Genomic DNA, 22,036 nt, shown 5'->3' on the forward strand with positions numbered 1-22,036 from the left:
GAGGCGGACGCACTAACAAGGAGGCTAAATGGTTACAGCCACTAGCGTCTGTTGCTAGTGCGTCTCTTGAGATCGGGGAGTGAGGTTTACCTGCACAGCACTACTCGCTGGCCTCTGTTACACTCACCCCCTAAACCTCACTCCCATCCGGGTCACGGCACCAATGTAACCCCTTCTCTCCCGGGTCCTCTCTGACGCTCCTCCCACTCACTCCGAGCAGGGTTCGAACCCGGGTCTCCGGCATGGGAGGCGGACGCACTTACAAGGAGGCTTAATGGCCTCCGTTACACATGTTTTAACATTAAACAAATTATACACTGCAGCTTTAATGTAATCCATGCTTTAATGTGATGAGAGCGACTGTTTAGTGCACTAACCAGATGTGGCAACTTTTTGAGTGTATCTATAACACTGTTTAGAATTCTTGAATGTGTAAATTTCATAGGAATAAGATAACCTTTTCTCAGAAAATTCTGGACTGTTGGCTTTCATCTGAAAAGACGGATTTAAAAAAATCAAGGCCGTAGTAAGTAATATAATTCAAAGCCTCAAGGTGAGGGAAAGAAGAAAGCACTTTTCAAACTCTTTGGTAAATGAATACTGGAACAGAGACAAGATTCAAATCCAACATCATTGTGTTCAAAACCTACAAGAACACTTTGATGAAACGGCCTCTCGTTCAACAGATGAAGAATGTTTCCTTTTTATTTTTTTGAGCAGAGAACGAGATGAAGAGAGAAATCTTTTTCAGCCTTAGGCAGCTCTGATTGATTGTGCACCATTATAATATGACATTACTCATCACACCGCTGTTTTATTTCTTCTAGATGGTCTGACTGACTGCATGGATCCGGACTGCTGTATCCAAAGTCCCTGCCAGAACAGTCCCCTTTGTAAAGGGTCCAGGGATCCCTTACAGGTCATCCAGCAAGGCCAGCACCCTGAGCAGAAAGTCCGTTCCTTCTATGACCGTGTTAAGATGCTAGTGGGCCGGGACAGCACACATATAATTCCTGCAGACAATCCATTTAACGCAAGGTAATTTACTGTACTGCACACAACAACTTGGTAAATGTCATGTCTCTTGCATTGTATGGTAGAAGAAATCTGAAGTGCACACAATATATGCTATATCTGTTGTTGAGTGAAAACTGAGTGCTGGGATAGTTATTGTCAGTTCTGTGCTGTGTAACCCCAGAGCTATTTTTGAGTAACTGTATCGATTGTTGTCAGTGGTGCTAGAACATCTACCTGTCTCTTTCCACTGTATTTCTTGGAATAACTGACGGATTTGTTGGCTAATGGGAAATGCATGGGATTATTTTGACAGCAGTTGTTGGACTGATGGTATCACTTTGGATTTATTGGTTATAGAGCAGCTGATGTTTTCTTGTTTGTTCTGTGTTCTCCAGTCTGGCATCACTGATCAGAGGTCAGGTGGTGACGACAGATGGAACCCCACTGGTGGGAGTAAATGTGTCGTTTGTCAAGTACCCGCAGTATGGCTACACCCTCACGCGCCAGGATGGAACGTAAGTTAACCGCAGTACTCCTACCAACCACAGTTGAACGCAAAAGAATTGACGTGCTTTTTAAATTGTACTTCAACTGAGAAGTGTGGTAGCAAACTGGATGCAGCAATGCAATTTAAATATGAATGTATTGTTTTTTTTAACTGGAAAAGCAGTTTATAAGACAAAGTTTGAGTGTTGGCTTGACAGCTTTGTTTCAATGTTGTAAAAATGGTTTAAGGGATGCATTGTGTCTTGTGGCCATTTAAATTCGAAATGATACCCGTGAATTCATAGGAAGCCAATGCTTCGGTTCTAAGTTTTGGCCAACCCTGGTACATACACATCCAAACCGATCATCCAAGCAACAAACAACCCTTTCCCCTCTGAAACACTTTGATTATGTCTGCCGCCAAGCCTTATTTTGTTACTTACTTGTTTACATATGCTTCTAGTGATTTAGAGAGCTACATGCTAACTGAACAAATCTTTATTAGATTCATTAAGAGCCGGGTAAACTCAGTCTTTCCATTGAAATGACTGCAATCTATCAAAACAATGAATTATCCCTCCCAGAGAAATGATATTTTTAATGGTAAAAGCATTCAGAATGTAATGGCGCTATCAATAACAGAATAACACAAGTACATATTTGTTTTACACTCTGTTTGCCTTTCCCCCTTCCTCTCGCTCTGTGTCATTAGATTTGACCTGATTGCCAATGGTGGAGCGTCTCTCACCCTCCGATTTGAGCGGGCTCCATTTTTGAGTCAAGAGCGCACAGTGTGGCTCCCGTGGAACATTTTCTACGCCATGGACACTCTGATGTTAAAGACAGAGGAGAACACCATCCCGAGCTGTGACCTCAGCGGCTTTGTGAGGCCTGATCCCGTGGTTGTGGCCTCCCCACTTTCTTCTTTCTTCAGTTCCAGGCCAGGAGAGAGGTCCATCATTCCAGAGACACAGGTATGATGAAATCCTCGCTTCCTTGAAACATCCATTACTGTAATTTGCTGATTAATGTGTTTGGATTAATAGGATCCTTTCATTAGACTTTTCCTTTCAATTTTGCTCACTTCAGTGTCCCAAATAGTGTTCTTTTTTCACTTTATTCATGTTCCTTTACCACTCTCTCTTTGGTCATTAAATTAGTTGACAGGTTGTTAACCTCATGAAACTCACAGGTCATCATCCCTCATCAACCATTTTCACTCTAATTATATTCTTTTTTTGCTTTTCCCCTTCCATTCATCTTTTTAGTCTTTCTTCTAACTGCCTGACCTTCTTAATCATCTCCTATTCTTATTTGAAAATACCCTTTTCCTGTGACGTGAAACTCATTCTTCCATCTCTCCGCCAGGTTCTGCATGAGCAGCTAGAGATTCCCGGCACCAATCTGAAACTCTGTCACCTGAGTTCTCGGACCTCAGGTTACCGCTCTTTGCTCAAGATCACCATGACTCAAGCCGTGGTGCCTCTCAGCCTGGTTAAAGTCCATCTGATGGTTGCCGTAGAGGGACACCTCTTTCAGAAGTGGTTCCATGCTTCACCCAACCTCGCATACACCTTTATCTGGGACAAGACGGATGCATACGGTCAGCGTGTCTATGGCCTCTCTGATGCAGTGGGTAAGCATACATAATTAATTTAGAATGGATTGGTGACTTAGTTATTAGCACACATCCTCCGAAACAAAGTTGTTATCGTATTGCAGTTACTGGTTCTACAAAAATAAAAAATGTTGTGTAATTTTGATTGAGGCTGAAAACGAGGCTGAAAAAGAAGCTCTTGTTTAATTAGTGCACATATTAAACTCTCCTCTTATGAACCTCTTTTGAAATGGTTAAATTAAAGAGCCCTTATGCTTTGAACAGTTTGGGTTGTGTGCTTTCACCATTTTGCAAATCCGTCTTATCATAAAAACATTCCTTCACTACTTTGAGTAACATTAATAACAGATGTTCTCCACATCACAACAACCAATATCCAACTAATCCATTATAAAAAAAATAATTAAAAAAGGCATCCTCAAGATCAGCTTGATGGGTGTTTATTTGGGACCCTGGTCGACTGTAGTGACCGTTCATGACACATTGCAGTTAAACAGCCATGGGTAATCGGTCACTCTGCTGACTGAACACACAGTGAGAGTTAACACATCAGACAGGATTCGCGCTCATGCGTGTGAACGTAGGTCCCAAAGATCATTCAGCCTGACCGTCCCTGTCAGAGAAGCACACAGGTTCAGAGAGCAGCCGAGGGAAACGCTGAGAGCAGCACTCTGTCTGGTGTGACCTCCTTATAGCACCCACTAATCTCTCTTTGTCTTTCCGCCGCTTTCTCAACCTGTCTACCTTCCAGCTCTCTACATCTTTTTCATTTATATTTTGAGGTACCCACAGTCCCACTTGCGTCTACCCAGCTATAAATTCTCACCTGCCTCGTCAGTATATCTCCATATGTATTTATGCTAATGGCTTCATGGAGTTGTGCTCCACTTTTCAAGAAATGGAAGGAAAGTTTTTTGTTGAAGATCGTCTCTTGCAATGACCCTGTGGCAGCAGCACAGATCACACGGTCCTCTTGGAGAAGTGAAAGCTGAAGTCATGTCCAGCCACAGGGTGTCTGAACAAATCATGTTCACACCTTACCGAGGTGCTTTGTGTTTGTGAAAGCACCCAAGCTGTGGTGATTTGTGAAGGCTTGCCCAGAACCTGATATGTCCTACTTCTGCCCAGCAGTCTGCAAAGAGAAATGTTGTGATGATTGTTGCAGGGTCATTTATAGCTTACCTCGTATATGTGTCTCTAATTGCTGAATTTTTATCGTATCTCTAAATGTTCTGGCTTTTAATTTAGCATGTGGTTTTCAAATAAATATTTATATTCTCCCTCACTGTTTCCCAGCTAGACTCCCCATCCAATCTGCTTGCATTGTATGTAAATTAATCATCTCTAATATTGGCCTGTCATGTAGTTAATTAAATGCTGTTTTGATACATTTTGTGTACTCTCTTTTTTTTTCCCTCTCTCTGTCTTCGTCCCCAAGTCTCTGTGGGGTATGAATATGAATCATGTCCTAGTCTGGTGCTGTGGGAGAAGCGGACTGCTATGCTTCAAGGCTATGAGCTGGAACCTTCCAATCTGGGCGGCTGGTCTCTGGACAAACACCATATACTCAACCTGCGCAGTGGTATGAGCCTCATGTTCTTGCACGGGGGGCAAAATGCATTTGTTTTGTATTTATTTATTAATTTATTTAGATGGGGCATTAGTGGCAGCAGTTGATGCCATAATGAAATAAGACATACCCAAAGGAGAACAATATATAAATAAATTAACTTTTCTGGACCAGTCTCAGACCCGCTGAGACTGAGATTTGAGGTGACACACAGGAAGTCGGATGTGTTGTGATGCCTGGCTGCTTTCAGTGAAAGAGCCTGTCATTTTGATCAATAATTTAATGTAATGCTCTGAAAATGTGGTTGTAATGTTCAGAAATGGCTCAGGTAAACAGCTTTTACTAAAAATGGTCTTTTGGAAATAGCACTTTCTTTTTCCATTTAAATGGTTATTGTTTCTTTATTCATCTGACACCAGGAATCCTTCATAAGGGCAGCGGTGAGAACGTCTTTGTGTCCCAGCAGCCACCCATCATCACGAGCATCATGGGTAATGGGCGCCGACGAAGCATCTCATGCCCGAGCTGTAATGGCCTGGCTGATGGAAATAAGCTGTTGGCACCTGTAGCCCTGGCAGCAGGCATTGATGGCAGCCTCTACGTCGGAGACTTAAATTTTGTTCGCAGAGTTTATCCCAACCTCAATACCACACGCATACTGGAGCTCAGGTATTAGAAAAAGGAGCAGAGGAGACTTTTGTTTTCAGGCCCGTTCAAACCAAGAATGATGACTATAGTGCTATAGTTAACTATAATTTAAAACAAAGTTTTTTAAATCATTCTAAACTGAAAAGAAAAGCAGTCCACAACTAATAACAATAACAGCTCAAGGGGAACAATATCATTGGAATCACTTTCATTTTTTCCAGCTAATGATAAAAACATTAGCAGCCAATTAGACTTCATCCTGCTTTTAAAAGGCGTGAGCATTTAAAGTGGCAGACGACAAAACTGCGGCACACACTTTTAATAAGCGTTATTGTAGACGCTAATATAGTTATCGTCCTTGGGGAGAATTTTACTTTTATCTAGATTTAATTGTTTTGTTTTTTTATCTATTTACTCTTAAGTAATATACACAATATATATTCTGTCATGATATATTGGAATCATAATTGTGATTCTTTTTCTTTTCTTCGTTTACAGAAATAAGGATTTTCGACACAGGTGTGCCTTCACATAATATGAATATAGAGATAAAGCAACGCATTATGCCTAATTGCAGCACTGACTCTATAATGACCTTGTTTTTCGTAGTAACAACCCGACTCATAAGTACTTCCTGGCTGTGGACCCTGTCTCTGGGGCTCTGTTCATCTCTGACACAAATTCTCGGCGAATCTACAAGGTGCGATCGCTCACAGGGGGAAGACTGCTGGCCGACAATGCCGAAGTGGTGGCGGGCACGGGAGAACAGTGCCTGCCCTTTGATGAGAGATGCGGGGACGGGGGCAAAGCTGTAGAAGCCACTCTCATGAGCCCCAAAGGTGAGGTTGAAGCATTGAAGAAAACCAAAACAGAAGCTAGATCTTATTGCTTATTGCATGGCTTATCCCCTTCGCATCAGATGAAATCACACTAATGTCTCTGTCTGAGGTGAAGAAATGTTTCTGCAGGCTGTCTTTACATCTGCTTCCTTTGTAGCAGTGACTCCGAACATGGATAAAAAGAGCCTTATCCCTCAGCTGCTTCCACAATCCCAGAGAACATCCAACCTTAAGCTATTAATTAATTTCTGAATGTGCTATGGGGAGTGTGAGTCTCCGGCTTCGATTATCGGAGTCTCTTGGTATTCTCTCTCTCTCTGTCTGTCTCTCAAAGATAATGTTACTTAATTGTGGTGGCTCTTTTAACTCTCATGTTACAGTTCAGAGCTGTAAGCGAGCGTATTTCTGTATTATACAGCGCTGGTTTTTAGGTAGATCACACAGAGGGAAAAATCACAGTGGGTTCTATTAAATATTTTGGGTGATTGTTTCAGACATTCTCAGTGAGATTAGCAGGAAGAGTCCTGAATAAAGTCACGATGAAATGGAAGTACTGTATGACACATCTTTCATTCCATATTGTGATGTACATCCAAGTTAAAGATTGCATTTAGCATTTAATGAAAAGAGAATTTGAGGTTTGAAAGAGAATTTGCAGCTGATTGTGGACAGACTAAATGATAGCAGAAGTCTTAAGATGCAATCTCAACAATGTCTCAAACTGTACAAAGATCTATATTTCTCATCAAATGCTATCCATATCTATTTTAATTGCTGTACATTCTATTACTGTATTTCATTGGACTCATTTGTGTCTATTTTCCCTCATTAAGTGAAGTAATATCTCAGAACTTGTGAGAAAGCAACAACTGATCAATAAAATTTTCCTCTGGAGATTCTCTTTAGATAGTTATATATAAACAAGTTATTTTTTACCTTATTTATACCAGTTCATAATGTCTTGCGTTAATGACCATGTAAATATTAAATAAAATAACAGTTCAAAAAATATCTGAACTTATTGAATCTGCTTTTATGGATTCTGCATGCACAGAATAGGTCACAAATTCAAAGTTCAACGTTCAAATTGAATTTAGTAACTGGAATTGGAGCTCAGTATATCCAATCAAAACAAATATAGCAATGAAAAAGGAAAAGATAAAGGTACAATGATAACTTGGAGCGGGTTTTAAAAGTGAAATCCAGGAAAAAAGATAGCCAGTCTGACACCAAACTGTCAAGGATGTCACATTGTCACATTTTCTGTATTTGACGTTGAATTTGAGCTTCTTGAGAGAGAGAGAGAGTAGAGAGGTGACACACTACACAGGCCTCATTACCGATTCCCAAATGACTTCACAGTGAAAAGGCTCAGTCAAGTGCACTCAGTCTCTCCCCTCATGCTATTTGTCTCCCCGTCTTTTTGTTCAAACCCCTCTGCATCATACACCTACACAGGTCCATTCTATGAGCATCTTCTTGTCGGCACCTCGAGATATTCTCGTCTGCTCTGCCTCTGGTGTCTGATAAGGGGAATTGATGGGTTGACACAGGAGTGACGTTGATGGACGTGTATTATTTGCTAGCTTATATAGGACAGAGGCTTGGGAGGGAAAGACGAATTGAGCAGAGCCTGAAGATAAACTTAGAACAGGTTGAAACCAGATCAAAGATTCACTTGCTTTGATCACTAAGAACAGCAGAATACAAAAATAAACGAGTCTGGCAGGCAAAGGGTTTGTGAGTCTGCAATGCATCACCCCTGAACTTCCTGCTTGACTCTTGACCTGTTTGTGTCTCTTTTCAGGTATTGCTGTAGATAAAAACGGGCTGATGTACTTTGTGGATGCCACCATGATTAGGAAGGTGGATCAAAACGGCATCATCTCTACTCTCCTGGGCGGCAATGACCTCACTGCTGTGCGCCCAATGAGCTGCGATTCCAGCATGGATGTCAGTCAGGTCAGCACGCCGAAAGCCCACATTATAAATTATTCACAGGCAGAAACAGGAACTCGGAAGGTTCATTTGATCATAAAATCTAATTCTTTAAATCCTGACGCTTCAAAACAGACCTTCTGAGCTGAAAGTGCAGATATGCAAACATTAATCATGTCTAGCAGGCTTGCAAAAACTTGATCAGAAGCCCAGAAGATGATACATGGTTAATCTGAAAGCTTAATTTAAAAACTTTAAATCCTTTTTATCTCCAGGTACGCTTGGAGTGGCCCACCGACTTGGCGGTAAACCCCATGGATAACTCTCTGTATGTGCTAGAGAACAACGTTATTCTACGCATCACTGAAAACCACCAAGTTAGTATCATCGCGGGGCGTCCCATGCACTGCCAAGTGCCTGGCATTGACTATTCCCTTAGCAAATTGGCCATCCACTCAGCCCTGGAGAGTGCCACGGCTATCGCCATCTCCCATACGGGTGTGCTCTACATCGCCGAGACGGACGAGAAGAAGATCAACCGCGTGAGGCAAGTTAGCACCAACGGAGAGATGTCACTGCTGGCTGGCGCTGCGTCAGAGTGCGACTGCAAGAACGACGTCAACTGTAACTGCTTTGCAGGAGACGACGGATATGCTACAGACGCCAACCTAAACTCCCCCATGTCTCTGGCTGTCTCACCAGATGGCACGCTCTACATTGCAGACCTCAATAACATTCGGATCCGGGCTGTGCGCACTAACCGACCAGGGCCTTCAGCACTGGGTCAATATGAGGTCGCATCCCCTCAGGAACAAGAGCTGTATGTGTTTAATGAGGAGGGTCTTCACCTACAGACCATCAGTCTTGTGACAGGTCTGCCTCTCTACAACTTCAGCTATGGCCCTGATGGAGAGGTGGCCACAGTGGTGGATAACTGCAATAATACAGTGAAAGTGCGGAGGGACGGGGCAGGGCAGGGTGGAGCGGGACTGCTCAGGCTCGTCCTGCTGCCCGAGAATCAGGTGGTTACGCTGGGACTGGATCCTGCAGGAAGCCTGCGCTCCATCTCTGCTCTCAACCAGGAGATCGTTCTGATGGGATACAATGGAAACACTGGTTTGTTGGCTACCAAAGCTGATGAGACTGGCTGGACAACCTTTTATGAGTAAGTTGCGATGTGTCTGTTGTTTATGTAGCATGCAGACATCTTTGTATATGCATGAAACAGTCAACATAAATTTTATTTAGCATTGTCTTCACATTCCGATCAGCCCAAAGAGATATGCAAAGTTACTGATAAACTTTAACTTTCAAGCAAATAAAATGCGTCAGTGACTCAAGATTTTTACATTAGTTGATTAAACCTGTTTAGCAAATGTTTACAGAGGCAGGTGTGAAACATTGACTTATCCTATTTGGTGATAATAATCCGCTTCCATTCAAAAGTTGGGGCCAGTTTTGTTTGTTAACTGTTTTTATCATTAATAAAATGTAAATTTCTTGAGCTTTGCCATAACAGGAATACATTACATTTTCAAATATGTTAAAATGGGGAACAGTTATGTGGAATTGTAACAATATTTATTACTGTATTATTACTGTATTCCAGCCTTAGTGAGCTTAAAATAATTTTTCAGAAATATTACTAACTCCAAACTTTTGAATGATAGTGTGTCACAGAACACTTTGGTTGAAAGCTAGAGATATCCAGTAGGAATATCCATTATTTGACTTTGAAGAGAGTGCTGGATAAATTCCTCTCTTTCCTGCAGAGTTCTGTTGCAACCCTGCTACACACCTGCCTGTAATTTCCAAGGGAACATGACGCTCTTGATTAACTTTTTCAGGTGTGTTTGATTAGAGATGGAACACTCTGCAGGAAAGTAAATCTCCAGGAACAGGAGAGCACAAGCTTGCTCCTGAGAATGCAGAATTCCCCACACTCCAGTGCACTGGCACAGACATCAACCAGACTGTGACAGATCTGTGGCAGGATCCAGATCTGCTCCCTAATGTAATGTTACAGAGAGAGGGAGAGAAAGAGAGAAACAGGCAGGGATAGAACTGAAGCTCTATGGGGTGATTGTCTAGATGACACCGTTTGTTTTTTGAGATGGTCAAAGATTGGGTATAGTTATGATTGCTTCCAGTGCTTTACAAATATGAATTTGAAAATGTATTGTGCTAACATTTAGTGTATTTTCAGGTATGACAGTGAAGGACGGCTAACCAATGTGACGTACCCCACGGGGATGGTTACAAGTCTGCATAGGGAGATCGAAAAATCCATCAACATTGACATTGAGAGCTCCAACAGAGATGATGACATCACCGTTATCACGAATCTTTCATCGGTAGAAGCGTCTTATACTGTTGTGCAAGGTATGTCTTCTCACGAGTCGTTTTGAATTTGTATTGGGTTTAAGAAATCATCTTGTAAAAGATTCTCTGGTTGGTTTCGTATTTCGTTTCATTTTGAACTTTATTGTTTTATATATCATTGCATGCAAACTTACTATGGAAGCCAAAGAACTGTATGATTCAGTGCAGAAAACAGCAATCGTTTTCACTCCCATGCCTAGTGCTCCAGTTGTATTTTACTGTGATGCATATGATTCAAAACAAATTCATTACCTTATCCCAAGAAAATATTCACATGCTTCCATCTGCCCTCGACCACAAACCCCACCGTCCCAAAGCTTATTTCATCTGTTAAGATGAAAGGACAGAAAGACAGAGCGAGAGAGCAACAATGTTTTACTTCCTTCCCATGGCAGACTAAACCATAAAGTCAAACTTCAATACAACTAGACGTAACACAGGATGAGGGAGGAACCTTCTGATTGAACTACTGAGGATTTAGTCCAAGGAGAACGTTCCTCAGATCACACTTTCGAATCTAACCTTGACGCGCTCATGGGGTGAATAATAAATTGACTAAACGCCTCTAAAAGCTTCCATATAAATTATAACTATATTATCTCAAATTACGAACGTACCTTGTGCTCATAAATTAGTTTCATGGTTGGTAATTTATTTATAGTGGATGTTCTGAAGCATAATAAATGTTTGTGGCATTCTGAAACAAAGGGATTTGAGGCTTCACATCATTTGTTATATCTTTTATGATCTTAAGAAAGACAGCCAGACTGTTCTTGAGCTGATGAATGCCCTGCAGCCCTTTCATAAGTTCAGAATAAATCAAGCCTTTTTTTGTAGTTGTCGTTTTGTACTCTTGTCATGTTTAAAATTTGTTACGAAATATTTTTTTTGTTCTTAATTTAATGGTAATTTGATGTCACTCTGTTGCCCCCTGCAGATCAAGTACGGAACAGCTACCAACTGTGTAACAATGGCACTCTGAGAGTAATGTACGCCAATGGGATGGGAATCAGTTACCACACCGAGCCCCATATCCTGGCAGGATCAGTGAGTCCCACCATCGGCCGCAGGAACATCTCCCTTCCCACTGATAACGGTCTGAACTCTATCGAGTGGAGGCTGCGCAAAGAACTGTCCAAGGGCAAGGTCACTGTGTTTGGCAGGAAACTTCGGGTGGGCACTCACTCTAAGATTTTCATTTAAATATTGTAATATATTGTTTTTACATTGATCATGAGGTTTTCATGTCAAATATTTGTGCAATTTGCAGGCACATGGGCGCAACCTCCTGTCAATAGATTTTGATAGGAACACACGGACTGAGAAGATCTATGACGACCACAGGAAGTTCACCCTTAGGATCACGTATGATGCCCAGGGCAGGCCTGCGATATGGCAGCCGAGCAGCAGCCTTGCAGTAGTGAATGTGTCGTACTCCAGCACAGGCCATCTAGTGGGGCTACACCGAGGAAGTATGAGTGAGAGAACAGAGTTTGACCCACAGGGCCGAATCCTTTCACGCTCTTTTGTGGATGGAAAGGTCTGGAGCTACAGTTACCTGGACAAGGTGAGATCATTGATTAAAGTGAGAGTTGGGTAAAGATGTATTAAGAAATATAGAAATTTTAAAATAAATTTAGAATTGTTGTTTTTGTTTGCTTTGCTTTAAAATGTTGAAATATACTGAAATTTTAAGTAAAATAAAATATTTTGTCAGATAATATACCATGAATTAGGATTTATATATATTTTTTAACTTTTCCTTTTAATTGGACATTTATATTTTTATTTTTTTAAGCGTATATTTAACTCAAAAGAGTGAGATTTAAGCTTAGAACTGGGGGAGGGGGCAATAATAGTTAAATTGTTTATAATTATGAATAATTCATGATTATGATAATTATATTAATAATTGTTAATAAAACAAAATGTTGTTTCATTATAGTCCAGGTCGTTATTGTTAACTAAAACTTCATTAAAAACAATAATTTATGCTCATTGAACCTAAGGCAAAAAAATCAAAACAAAATAAATAATTTGATTAAAAACTTAAAAAGCAAAATAAAGAAATATAGAATTATATATATTTTTAAGTATTTTTTAAGAAAATTATAAAAAATAAGATTGCCAAGAAAAATATTACAACTTATATACATACACAAATCTACTCCAAAAAAAAACAACATTTAGTGCAGAAACTCTGATGCATGATTTCATTTTGAATTATGACAGCTTGTTAAAAGATGTTGTTGCTCATTAATTTCAATGTGATAATAATGTTCTGAAAATATTTTTCTCCACAGTCCATGGTGCTGCTCCTGCAGAGTCAGAGACAATACATCTTTGAATTTGATGCGTCTAACCACATCACGGCTGTCACCATGCCCAGCGTCGCCCGTCACACCATGTTCACTCATGTCTCCATCGGCTACATCCGCAACACCTACAACCCGCCAGAGAGCAACGCGTCCATCATCTACGATTTCAGCGAGGACGGGCGCCCCCAGGCCACCTACTTCCTAGGTACTGGCCGTCGTGTGCTCTACAAATACGGCAAGCTGGCCAAGCTCTCCGAGATCTTGTATGACAGCACAGCCATCACCTTTGGCTACGACGAGACAGCCGGCGTACTAAAAATGGTCAACTTGCAAAGCGGTGGCTTTTCGTGCACGATTCGCTATCGTAAAATGGGTCCCCTGATTGACAAGCAGATCTATCGCTTCTCGGAAGAAGGTATGGTGAATGCACGCTTCGACTACACCTACCATGACAATAGTTTCAGAATCGCAAGCATGAAGCCAGTAATCAGCGAGACGCCACTTCCTGTTGATCTATACCGCTATGACGAGATCTCCGGAAAAGTGGAGCACTTTGGAAAGTTTGGCGTCATCTACTACGACATCAATCAGATAATCACCACTGCCGTCATGACCCTCAGCAAGCATTTTGATGCGCACGGCCGAATCAAAGAAGTTCAGTATGAGATATTCCGCTCTCTCATGTACTGGATGACCGTGCAGTACGACAACATGGGCAGAGTAATCAAGCGAGAGTTAAAGATTGGCCCCTATGCCAACACCACCCAGTACCGCTACGAGTACGACAATGACGGACAACTCAGTGGCGTCAAGGTGAACGATTGGTCCACTTGGCGCTACAGCTACGACTTAAACGGCAACCTACACCTGCTCAACCCGGGTAACAGCGCCAGGCTCATGCCGCTCCGCTATGACCTACGAGACCGCATCACACGACTGGGTGACGTCCAGTACCGTCTGGATGAGGACGGTTACCTCAGCCAAAGGGGCGGCGATGTGTTTGACTACAACTCTAAAGGCCAGCTGGTGCGCGCCTATAGCCGTGCAGCTGGAGGATGGAGCGTCCAGTACCGTTACGATGGACTCGGACGGAGAGTGTCTACTAAGAACAGTCTGGGTCAGCACCTCCAGTTCTTTTATGCTGACCTGAACAACCCAACTCGGGTCACGCATGTGTTCAACCACTCCAGCTCGGAAATCAGCTCTTTGTACTATGACCTGCAGGGCCATCTGTTTGCCATGGAGGTTAGCAGTGGGGAGGAGTACTACATCGCCTCTGACAACACTGGTACGCCACTGGCTGTCTTTAGTAGCAATGGGCAGATGATCAAACAGGTGCAATACACCGCTTATGGGGAGGTGTACCACGACTCCAACCCTGAGTTTCAGCTTGTCATCGGCTTCCACGGTGGGCTTTACGACTCGCTTACCAAGCTGGTGCATTTCACCCAGAGAGACTATGATGTTCTAGCAGCCAGATGGACGTCGCCTGATTACACCATGTGGCAGAAGATTGGAAAAGATCTGGCACCCTTTAACCTATACATGTTCAAGAATAACAACCCTCTCAGTGATATGCTGGATGTCAAGAATTATGTCACAGGTGGGAACTTGTAATTGGGTGCTGTTGCAGTTTAGCAAATTAGTTCATTAGGTCAATTTCACATGTTAATTAAATGCTAGTATTGGTTTATAAATAATGTGATTTTTTATTTTTTATTTTTTGGCAAATGTTCAGTCATATTTAAATCAACAATATTCAGAAACCGCATATGGTACAGATGGTTCACTCTTACATTTATATGAATAGGAGAAATATGATATATTAAATATATAATATTTTATGTATATACACTACCATTCTGCAGTACATGGTCAGTTAAGTTTTTTTGTTTGTTTGTTTTTTAAGAAATTATTACTTTTATTTAGCAAAGACACATTAAATTGATCAAAAAAGACATTAAGGACATTTCTGAAGTTAGATTAAAGATTTGTTTCAAATATCATATATATAAGCAAAATATATATCTACTTATTTTTCATATAAGTTTTTGCCATATGATGTACTTCATTTTATGTTTTTTATTTTGTTTTGTTATTATTATTTCAATCAGATGTGCCTATTTATTACCTATGTTGTAAACCCCAAAAGCTTAAGCTTAAACTCCTTTTCTATGTATTTTTCATCGCAGATGTGAAGAGTTGGCTCGTGATGTTTGGCTTCCAGCTTAGCAACATTATCCCAGGCTTTCCCAGACACACACACTATTTTGTGGATCCACCATATGAGCTCCTCGCCAGTCAAGAAAGTGAAAACGGCCAGGTGAGTCACCACATTAATAACAAAGTAAATCCTAAGGGAATTACTTTTGTTTTCCAATGGCAGCAAATCAGTGAATCTTGAACTAGGTGATCTAGCTTGCATTTACTAAGGCCTTTAATTGTCTTCTTGCAGCTGATAACCGGAGTTCAGCAGGAAGCTGAAAGGCACAACCAAGCATTCATGGCTCTGGAGGGACGGCTTCTTGACAAAGAGCGCAAGACCAAACATGAGAAACCAGGCCACTGGTTTGGCACGAGTACCCCCATCATCGGACGAGGGGTGATGTTGGCGGTGAAAGAAGGCCGTGTGGTCACAGGGGTCTCCAGCATGGCCAGCGATGACAGCAGGAAGGTGGCCCTGGTGCTCAATAGCGCCATCTACTTAGACGGAACGCACTACACGCAGGATGGCCGTGACTGTCATTTCTTCATGAAGATCGGCTCAGCTGACAGTGACCTTCTAGCTTTGGGACTCACCAATGGACGAAAGGCACTGGAAAGTGGGATCAATGTGACGGTAAGCGGACGATCGCGAAGAGGGGTCACCGTTGAGTTCCGGGTTCCAGCGCTTTCTCTGAGCGTGCGCTATGGATTGGCATCGGACGCCCTGGACGAGGAGAGAGCTCGGCTGTTGGAGTTGGCGCGGCAGCGGGCGCTATCAGGAGCCTGGCTGCGAGAGCAGCAGCGGGCGCGGGATAATAAAGAGGGAAGCCGCTTGTGGACTGAAGGAGAGAGACAGCAGCTCCTCTCAACAGGGAAAGTGCAGGGGTACGATGGGTACTACATTTTACCCGTGGAACAGTATCCCGAACTAGCGGACAGCAGTTTCAACATCCAGTTCTTGAGACAGAATGAGATGGGGAAGAGGTAACAGTCCAAATAATTTGTTATCCCATTTGGCTTTCCCTCCGCTTATACCTTTACCGTTTTCAGTTCTTCTCTCAATCTTTTTCTCTCTCTTGCTCTGTCTTTCTCTTTTTTCCTCGCTTTTTTTCCGTTATCTCCTGAACCCACGGAGAATAATTGAACTAAGGGGGAAACTCACCGAACGCTGCAGGGACTTTTAAAAGAAGAACATTCAAAAACTTTGTTAATACTGCCTCTGGCAAAAAAAAAGTAAAAAATAAACAATTTGAAAGACCTCGTCTTTGTTTTCCAACAATGGACGTCAAAAAGCACTGAGAAACAAAACAGAGTTACTGTTGCTGAAATACGAAAAATCCCCTTTTTAAAAAAGAATTGATATTTTTACCCATATTTTTTGGGTTACCGAGAGGATGTTGGTGCCAGATGGTACGCTTGTGATCGTGTGATCTGGATCGGAGAGGTGCTGCGAGTCTCATGCGCCATTGGAGAGGCCCAGTCTCCACGTCAGAACTGAAGAGTCTCAGGCCTCACATACTTCACAGCTAAACTGTCAATTGCCTCTGCAGCAAGTCCCATCATCTACAGACTGTTCCTTCAAGACAATTCCAGCGGAGTAAAAGTGATGAGAACATCCAAGTCCGGCATAGTTCGTTTCATCACTGATAGAAAAGTACAGTACTTGCATATCTGTATCTGATAACAGTGAAGTTCTGAGTGTGCTTTAGATGCGATAGTTTTGTACGTCCCAGTCGCATTAGAGTAACGAGACCTTCACCAGGGCACTTCTGTATAGAGATATCAGAGAAAAAAACACTCACAGACTTCAGATTGAAAGGTTACTAGTGTCAGAAACTATTTATTTTTAGTTAGTTTGTTTTATTTATTTATTTTTCATTCATAGTACTCTATGACAATCATAAAGGAGTCGCGGCTTTTAGCTACATAGATAAACATTGACGGTCGAGTTAATTTTCCTTTGTACAATATGTAATAATTTTTGTATTATTTTTTTTTTCTTCAAAACAAATTCTAGTCATAAACAGAAATAATTAATGTAAAGTGTTTTAAAATGGTTTATACTTTAAATAAAGTTTAAAACTGTGAAGCTTGTTTTTCAAAAATATATCTGTATGTACAGTGTATAGATTTACCTTTATGCAGCACAGTAGAATATTGTTCATAATATCAACTTTTATATTTCTAACAGAAGGTGGCTTGTTATGTGCAAATCAACAGCTGGTATTAAACACTAGAATTTTGTGACACTCAGATATCACAGGTGAATAATATTGATACCCCGTTTGATGTTCTGTTTGTTTAGTTTTGTTTTTATGCAGAAAAGTTGCTGTACTAGAACCCAGACTATAGAAATGGATTCTTTCCACTGTGAAGAGACTCATTATGGATGTCATGATGTACCAAATCAGTATTGAGGGATGATTCTTACTCAAGTGAGACTCTTCTGAGACCTTACCAATAAATAGTTTAATTCATGTGAGTTCGGCTAGTCTCATGTATTTGTAAAGGTCTTCACATCTGTATTGTTGTTGTATTACGTCATTTCTCCACATCATGGGGTAGAGAGTGTGCTGTTCTTTTACCAAAATTGACCGGGTTAAACTATACTGCAGTAAAACTTTGATGGTAATGTTAACTAAATGTAGCAAGTTAATGCAGCATTACTATGGCTTTTTTGATATGCACAATGGTAATACTATAATAATAATAATAATAAATGTATTTTTATACACAGTAGCACCTTTAAAAGTTAATTCTTAAAGATACTAACCCAGCCGGCATTTCAATGTTGATTCAACGTTGAAACAACGTCAGGTACCATGGTTGAATCAACGTTGAATTACCTTTCGATTTTGCAAATTGGATCAACGTTGAAATCACGACGTGGATTCACCTTTGAAATCGCGATGCTGTTTCACCGGCTTACCTGCATTACAGGTGAATTAGGGTCGTGCTGCAGACCTAGGATAAAAGCTGAATGAGGTGTTGATTTTGAAAAGTTAATCAACGTTGATAACACGACGTTGTTTCCCCGTCGTACCTTGCACCGTGTATAAATACACCTAGATCCTAGTTGGCATTTAGATCAACACGGTACATGCAAGGCTAAAAATCTAATGACTGGCAGCAATGGCTTTACAATCAACTTCAATAAACTACCACATGCTCAAAATTGTCAAACAGCAGTTTAATTTTGGAAACATACTGTATAAAACAGATGAAAATAATCCCACACTTTATTATGCAGAGTATGCATAGAGGTATTGCTAAAAACATGTAGTAGAACAATCCAAATACAATAATATTTAAAGGTTTTTGTAAAATAACTTGGCACATAAATGCATATTTATGGCAGCACTTACAAGACAAACCCTTGTACCTTTATGACTGAAACCAGTGGATCTTTTATTTGGGTGGAAAACTACAGTTTCTGTCAAAAACATGTTTTAGTAATGTCTCTCATTACAAGAGTTGTGTACATTTGTGCCGTGAAAATGTGTTGCACAGTTCGAGAAGGGAACCTTCAACCAGTTGATTTCTAACGGGAACCCCCCCGGACTGTGTCATCTTTACTGTGGGGAATGCAGAATGAGATTTCTACCGCAGGGCAGTCTAAAATGTTAGAACCAGCAGCCTCGTGCATATAGTGTGGTTGTACTTCGGTTGATCCTTGATAGGGTCCCAGCACAAGGTCCTTTCTGATGCCATCCCCTCCACTCTCTCCCACTTGTGCACTTTCTGTATCGTCCTGTATAAACATTTAACAGACCATTTTATCCAAAGCGACTTACAAATGAGAACAACAGAAGCAGTCAGGTGTACAAGCGAACAACAACAGTATACAAGTGCCATGACAAGTCTCAGTTAGTCTAGTATAGACTTTTTTTATATGAAAGACAAGAAAAGAAGGAAAAGTGCTAGCATTAGTTGGTTAAGTTCTGGTGAAAAAGATGAGTCTTAAGATGTTTCTTGAAAATGAGTAAAGAGATTGGGAGGTCATTCCATCAGCTGGGCAAAGTCGAGGAAAAGGTCCTTGAGAGTGATTTTGAACTTCTTTGGGATGGCAACACAAGGCGTCGTTCACTTCACTTGCAGAGTGCAAACTTCTGGAGGGCACATAAGATTTAAACAGTGAGTTTAGGTATGTTCACAATTTTTCACAATAACTCTGATATTGTGAAATATATTTAACTGAAAACTGAATGCACACAATATTTTCACTTTACAGTTCAGTAACAGTGAGGTTGGAAACAAAGTGGACAACACTATTCATTAAACACTTATTTAATGTATTCAGACGAAAATGTACAATATTAACAAATTATTCACAAGCAGTGTTTTCAGAGGCCCCAGTTACACTGTTTTAATCAGAACACTAGCAATACAGTGTAGTAAAATAAGTAAAATCTAATTCAGTAAATTTTTATAAAACTAAGTACAATCAAAACCTATCACAAAAGGTCAAAGCATCTCTACCAGAAGTGACAGTGCAATGTAGCAGATGAACAATGTCTTACCAATGTTTCAAGAACAAGCTGGATCCTTGATGACACTACAAAGGGAAAGAAGAAAGAGTTTACTGAAAAGTTCTTAAAAAGCAGGATTTCATATTATACCATTTCTTTAAACCATTGGTTCTCAAACTTTTTATACCAAGGCAAGTACCACTTCAGAAAATATTTGTTATTAAATATTAAGTTCCACCATAATGACTAACATTACATTTCAGCAGCGTAGTAAGCCAAACTATTCAGCTACAGCTCTACAGTTAAAAAATGAGGCAGTTTTATTCTAATAAGAATATTAATTGTTGTCAGACACTTTACCATGGTAAATACAGTTTGAACATTGACACTACAACTGTGCTTACATACACAGGTAAATGAAAAAAAAAAGTTTAAATTAAAATGTAATTTTAAATGTAATTATGTAACAAAAGTTACAAAACTGTACTGTACTTTAACTGTAACATACTTAAATGTGCAAAAAAAAAAACTTACTCAAAGATTAAGTTAAAATGTATTAACATTAATTAGTTTAATTTAGTGATTCACCTGCGTTAAAACTAAAATTTTTCCAGGATTTCACAAGATATAACTGTAATATTTCACAGTTAATTACATTATTACCACTTCACAGGCTTTAACTGTGATAATTCACAATATAATACAGTATTTAGACTTTTACTGTGAAAATAATGCAGGCGCGGGGCTTTTACAAGAAACTACTGTGAATGCCTCTTTTTTGAGTGGCAACTGCGGCAGCGTCATCAGAGCGTCATCAGAGCTCTCTGATCTAGTATGTCACGTGGTCTCATTCGGTGGATTCAGACAGCGGTAAGTGTTTAAATGTCAAACTTTATCAATTTGATGTTTTTTATATGATAGTGCATGTAATTTAAAAGTATGAACCAAATTAGCGTTAGTTGTAGGTTCTGTTGTCATGTTTTTGTAACTTAGTTGGAGCAGACTCACATCGACGTTTAAGCGCGCAAATTTGAATGAAAAGACGTTGGTTGTAGTGTTAATTATACCGTATTAAGTTAACTGTGAGATGTCTGATTAGATACACCGTCGAACAATTAACTTTAGCTTTACTTAAAGCTTATCTTAGTTAAGTTACTCTAACGGCGTTCTCTCTTTTACCACAGCATTTTCTACATTGACCGACGATAAATAAAGTTATAAGGTAAGATGTGGCCTTAATGTGGGTATTATGACAGTTATTATCAACTAGATAAATTATGGTGTTTGTGGATTTGGGCAAAGGTGGATTAAATTCATCTCAAATTAGTAACTTTATAATTTTCTTCCCTGCTGTGTGTGTGAAACGGAGCAACCGTTGTCTTTCTCGTCAACAGAAAAATGAATGGGGGGCTTCATCCAGCTGAGTTCACGCAGCATTTTCAACCGCCATTTTTATTCGGATAATTTTCAAAATATTACTGTTATTGTGTCATGAAATGTAGTTTTAAAAGTATTTCAAGCGAGAATGTAGTTGTTTTAAACTCAAATATGCGGTTTATTTATAATGACAGCGTCTATTTAAAAAATGTGTTTCGCCGATCTCGGAGATGAGCTCCATGCGATCAGCGGGAGCTCCGTCATCATGTATCCGCCGAGAGTAGCCTTACCTCGGCTAGATCTTCTGACATTTGCCGCTGGCTCTGATGTGTCTTTAGTGGTTCAAGATAAAATATAATTCGTTTGGGGTAAAATGAAACGTTTCTTATCTTTGCCCTATATTCAATTTATCTATTAATATGTTTTATATATATATATATATATATATATATATATATATATATATATATATATATATAGGTCATTTTTATTCCTGTCTCTATAGAAATATGAACTTTTGTCATATAGCTCCGGTTGACTGCTCACTGACAACATCTGTCGTTCCTCCTTGTTGAATGAGTGGAGAAGGGTATTCCTGCACAACCGGAGGCTGCAGGAACATACTGTTGAATGAGTGACTCCTAGCAGGCTCCTGATTGGTTAACGCGGCGCGAATTGACGCCAAAGTTCAAATTTTTCAACTCGGGCTGCAGACGCGAATTCGCGTCAAACGCTAAATGCACAAAAAGCACCATTCGCGCTTAACGCTCTATTCGCGGGTCAATTCGCGTCTTCCGCGCCGCGCTTAACGCCCCATTCGCGCCGCGAGACCTCCAGACGCGCGTAAACGCGCCTTTGCATTGACTTAACATTGAAATCATTCGCGCCAGACGCTCTATTCGCGTTTGGTGTGAACACAGCATTATACGCAGCTAAAACGCTGGTTTGGACGGAGATATTCGTTTTAATTCTTCGTTTCTAAACGAAAACGCAGTAGTGTGGACGGGGCCTTAATTTGTGTGTCTGTGCTGGAGACCAGACCAGATTAGACCAGAGACAAAGCTTAAAAAAAGTCAGAAACAACTAGAAAACTGGGTGCTTTATTGTGAAAAAGATATAAGAAATGAAATGTTTATCACATCATCTGTGAACAGGTAATAATTCTAGGA

General features: G+C 40.4%; 1 protein-coding gene across 8 annotated transcripts in view; it reads left to right on the forward strand.

Annotated features, from left to right (window-relative positions):
- Positions 1–17,503, forward strand: part of tenm2a (teneurin transmembrane protein 2a) — a 404,535-nt gene extending 387,032 nt beyond the window's left edge. For all 8 annotated transcript variants that reach the window (XM_052574348.1, XM_052574345.1, XM_052574349.1 and 5 more), the window contains 16 exons: positions 828–1,038; positions 1,413–1,532; positions 2,216–2,477; positions 2,872–3,139; positions 4,560–4,703; positions 5,111–5,360; positions 5,838–5,858; positions 5,949–6,178; positions 7,986–8,140; positions 8,392–9,281; positions 10,323–10,498; positions 11,436–11,671; positions 11,769–12,065; positions 12,802–14,419; positions 15,009–15,139; positions 15,272–17,503. In XM_052574348.1, coding sequence (XP_052430308.1) covers positions 828–1,038; positions 1,413–1,532; positions 2,216–2,477; positions 2,872–3,139; positions 4,560–4,703; positions 5,111–5,360; positions 5,838–5,858; positions 5,949–6,178; positions 7,986–8,140; positions 8,392–9,281; positions 10,323–10,498; positions 11,436–11,671; positions 11,769–12,065; positions 12,802–14,419; positions 15,009–15,139; positions 15,272–16,009 — 5,747 coding nt within the window. In that variant the 3' untranslated portion in view covers positions 16,010–17,503. The remainder of the gene's footprint in view (positions 1–827; positions 1,039–1,412; positions 1,533–2,215; positions 2,478–2,871; positions 3,140–4,559; positions 4,704–5,110; positions 5,361–5,837; positions 5,859–5,948; positions 6,179–7,985; positions 8,141–8,391; positions 9,282–10,322; positions 10,499–11,435; positions 11,672–11,768; positions 12,066–12,801; positions 14,420–15,008; positions 15,140–15,271) is intronic.
- The last annotated feature ends 4,533 nt before the right edge of the window (positions 17,504–22,036 follow it).

This window comes from Carassius gibelio, chromosome B14 (assembly GCF_023724105.1).
Source record: "Carassius gibelio isolate Cgi1373 ecotype wild population from Czech Republic chromosome B14, carGib1.2-hapl.c, whole genome shotgun sequence".
Classification (NCBI taxonomy): Eukaryota; Metazoa; Chordata; class Actinopteri; order Cypriniformes; family Cyprinidae; genus Carassius; species Carassius gibelio.